Here is a 3,887-nt window from a genome sequence, read left to right as displayed (position 1 = left end):
ATAATACTAGAATAATTAAAAGCATTAAAAAAACAAAGAACAAATGTATGTTATTTATTTATTTATTTATTTTTTGGGGTCAAACAAATGTATGTTTTTTTAACATGGAAATTTTGCACATAATCCGGTCCGGTGTACAGCTTCGTTTTGAAAATAATGGCAGCCCATCCTTGTCAAAAGTAAAGCCCTAATCCCCTGTGATTGAAGAGGCGTAGGTACCACCATATTACATGCATGTGAGGTGGACCCAAATTCTCTTGCCAGTTTCGCAAAGTTCACCTTTGTTTTGTGAAATGGCAACCATGTCACATGTGCTTTGGTCAGCCTGCCCTAGCTCATGGTACCTTCAACCTTGTGGTCATTTCAAGGGATGTATTTTGTAAATTCATATGTATAGTTTGATTTCGTAGAATTTGTTTCTAGCTTCTTCGAGTAGGATTCATTGGAAAAATAACCCGAGCTTGAGCTTTGGTATCATCGCGAGTTCAAAATGAAGATTGAGTGTCATTAGTTGAAATGAAATAGTCGTGGATGATGAATAAACGCCTATTAATTTTCAAGAGAAAGTAGTATGGGAAGGGATTAAATGGGCCATGGGCTTCGCATCTTTGGGCCTTATGTTTCGGCTTATAATGGATTTCCAAATGGGTTTTCTATAAGCTTTATAATTGAAACTCATATTGGGACCTTCTTCATGAGCCAAAATTTAGAGCTATCCGCATCTTTTCTCCACAATTTTATTTTTGTTCTTCTTTTTCTTACACAATATTTGGTTGGTTGGCTTATTATTCTAATAGGTTTATTATGCATATGGTAAAATGGTCCAAAATTTGTAATAAAATTAAAAATATTTGATTGGAAAAATCTCTCGAAATAGGAGGGAGACATGGATGCATCATGTAATCACTTCACTTTATTTATAGATCAAACTTTTGATATTAAACACAAAGATTTAAAGCCTAGTATGGTTGGTTACCAAAAAACAGGCTTGTAAGTTTTAAGCTTTTCCGTTACGAAATTTAAGTCTAGTGTAATCTCTCTCTTCTCAATTTTAGTGTAAGGTTAATCAACTAACTCTTTGTCTAGTAATATTTATCTTCACGGTGTTAGAAGAAGTATCAAGTTCGAATTTCTCCTCCTTAATGATAAATTAGAAGAATCTTAGAAGTCCGGCGTTCATATTCTCTTATCATAAAGTAAATGTTACAAGTTTATTTATTACTTGTATTCCCAAGGGAGCAAACTTGGATTTCTATTTTTCTCCACGCTTTAATCTTAGGAAAATGCTAGGGAGACCAACTTTAAATACCAACTTGTGTACCAACTCTCTAATAGAGTGTGGGACCCATTGTATTGGTGGGCTCCACCTCTATTAGAGAGTTGGTACACAAGTTGGTATCTAAAGTTGGTCTCCCTAGCATGACCCTTAATCTTAATCTCAATCTAATTTTTATTTGTTGACAAGCACTTCAGAGTTTGGAATACAAGACCTCTCAGATATTTAAAACCTTCAATCTCTTCATTCTCAACTTATATGAGATTGCACACGAAAAATAGAATGTTAGCTTGATATACATCGTTGGTCCATTTCCTAGTTGTTGAAGTACATTCTTATAGCATCGACTCTTCCATTTAAAACTACAAGATTAGCTACCTATTGATTGACTCAAGGTAATGTTTCAACCTCCGTTTGAGTTTTTTGCCTTTCCATCAACATTTGGAGTTTTGTTACGATTGCCGTACAAATTCGTACTCAATACGAACACTTTAAAAATACCACACCAATTGATTCCAACTCGCTGTTTAAAGAGCCATCATGTCCTATACGATTTGATTGATCATTTGTCACCAATTTGCATTCACTGCAAATTCGTACCATAGAAAAATCGCAACATTTGAGCTTATACAACCAACCCCCCCACCACCTGTTTGTGTTGTCTATTCTATTCACTGTTTTTAGTCAAATTGGTTAGAGGGAATGTACTCTCCACTTTGCACTCGAGTTCAAATTCCCTAACTAGAAAAAACTTCATTTTCACAAATAAAAAATTGTTGGCACCAAAAGTTACCTTTTTCTTTTTGGTCTAAGTAATCATGCACCTTAAACTTGACTGGAAAAAAAGAAAAAAATAAAAAAAGAAAGATAAAACTCAAAAGATGGAAAGTAAAATGTACTTAAACTAAGTTGAAAAATCATAAACAAAGTTTGCAAAAAATCATAAACAAAGTTAGCTGACATTAATCTTTATAAGCCATATAATCCATTGGGTGACATTAACACAGCACATCCCATATGTGCTGGGCCTACACATTCTTACACACCCACCAACATTTTTTTAATAACAAAAAACTACAAAACTCCTGCCACTCAAAAATTTCAAAAATCAAAAAGGAAAATGGGGATTTTTTTTTTTTTTTTTTGGGTTATTTCTAAATTAGAGGGAAAATTAGAGTGGTGCGCATGAACAAGAAGGGCACCTGATGAGGCCGTTCTCGTTGCAGGAGGTACAACTCTTGAAGCCATTCTTCTCAGTGTACAACTTGTGGCTGCCACTACACTCGACACACAGAATAAATCTGTACCCTCCGCACGTGTCACAGACGCCCGGTTCCTGTGCGGGCAAGCCTTCCACGAACTTCTTGAGCTCGCCGGTTTCGTGCAGCGTTCTCACCTCGTCGGCCCCACCTATGTACCTCCCACCAATGAAAACCCGCGGCAAAGTCAACTTAGTGTGTTGACCCAGAATCTGCTGCAGCTCGGTTAAGAACCCGTGGTCCATCGCCAGATCTCGTTCGTCCAACGAGACACGAAACCCTCGGAGAATTGATCGGACGGTCCTGCAGTCCTCGAAAGTCGGCCTCACAACGCGCAGGCTCGTGAAGTAAACAACAATGCGCTTCTCCGCACCCGGGATGGAGCTGATGGACGGCTCAGATTGTTTTGCGGAATTTTCATCTTGGGGTTGGGTGGGTGGGCGAGTTGACCAGGCGCGGAGGAGTGAGTTGGCGACTCGGACGCGGTGAAAAATAGCAGAGGTTCTTCTGGCGGCGGCGTTTGTGGGTTGTTGAGAGTGTTCGTTTTCGTCGGCGCAGAGATTCTGGATGTCTTTGAAGGAGGAGAAGGAGAAGGGTGAGGATGGAGATGACGTGTTGTGAATCTGAACCGTTGATTTGCCCCACGGCCGCCACATTTGAGGGTTGGGATCAGAAGAAGTTGGATTGTAGGAAGACCCAGATGAAGAGGTGAGAGAAAATTGAAATTTTATGACTTGGGTTGAAGAAAGAGGGAGGGATATGAACTGGGTTCTCTCTGTTTTTTTATTTTATTTTTTGGGGGATTTATTTTGGTTTCAGGGTTTTGCTTGCTTAAAGCGAAGGCCTTCGTGATTGAAATTTGAAAGCTCTACAAAGCTTTGGGGAGCTTTCCAGAAAGAGAGAGAGAGAGAGAGAGAGATGGATGGGATGTGGATAGATAAGTAAAATTGAATTGATGGGGTAGGGGTGGGGGGGTTAGGCGGTTGGTTAAGGTAGTTGAGAGAGGTGGTGTGTTTGTTTTGTTATTGCCTTAATGGGGGTTTAAGAGAGAATGGGGGGATGAGAGGTTCTAATTAGTAGATAGGGTAATTGGGATTTAAAGCCTAATTATAGATGAGAGGTCCTGTTTAGTAGATGGGTAACTTTTGCCTAATTCCATAGATTTTTCTGTGGACCTGGTTCAAGTCTTTTCCTTGTTATGTAACTTGTAATTGTCTACAACTCTGGCCTATATTTGGGGAACTTTTAATTTATCTTGGCTTGGCTTAAAAAATGAGATTTGGAGGGAGAAACCTACTTGAGTACGAGAGTTGGTGATGACTGATGATTGATGGTAATTGGTATCTGGTTAA

At 38.9% G+C, this 3,887-nt stretch overlaps 1 protein-coding gene across 1 annotated transcript; it reads right to left on the bottom strand.

Moving 5' to 3' along the window:
• Positions 2,161-3,887, bottom strand: LOC18771984 (uncharacterized protein At5g39865). Its single transcript, XM_007208634.2, has one exon. It carries the CDS (start codon positions 3,189-3,191, stop codon positions 2,448-2,450), a length of 744 nt encoding a protein of 247 aa, XP_007208696.1. The 5' UTR covers positions 3,192-3,887; the 3' UTR covers positions 2,161-2,447.

The sequence above is a fragment of the Prunus persica genome, chromosome G6 (assembly GCF_000346465.2).
Source record: "Prunus persica cultivar Lovell chromosome G6, Prunus_persica_NCBIv2, whole genome shotgun sequence".
NCBI lineage: Eukaryota > Viridiplantae > Streptophyta > Magnoliopsida > Rosales > Rosaceae > Prunus > Prunus persica.
The sequence above is the reverse complement of the archived record's forward strand: the minus strand, read 5'-3'. Positions and strand labels throughout refer to the sequence as shown.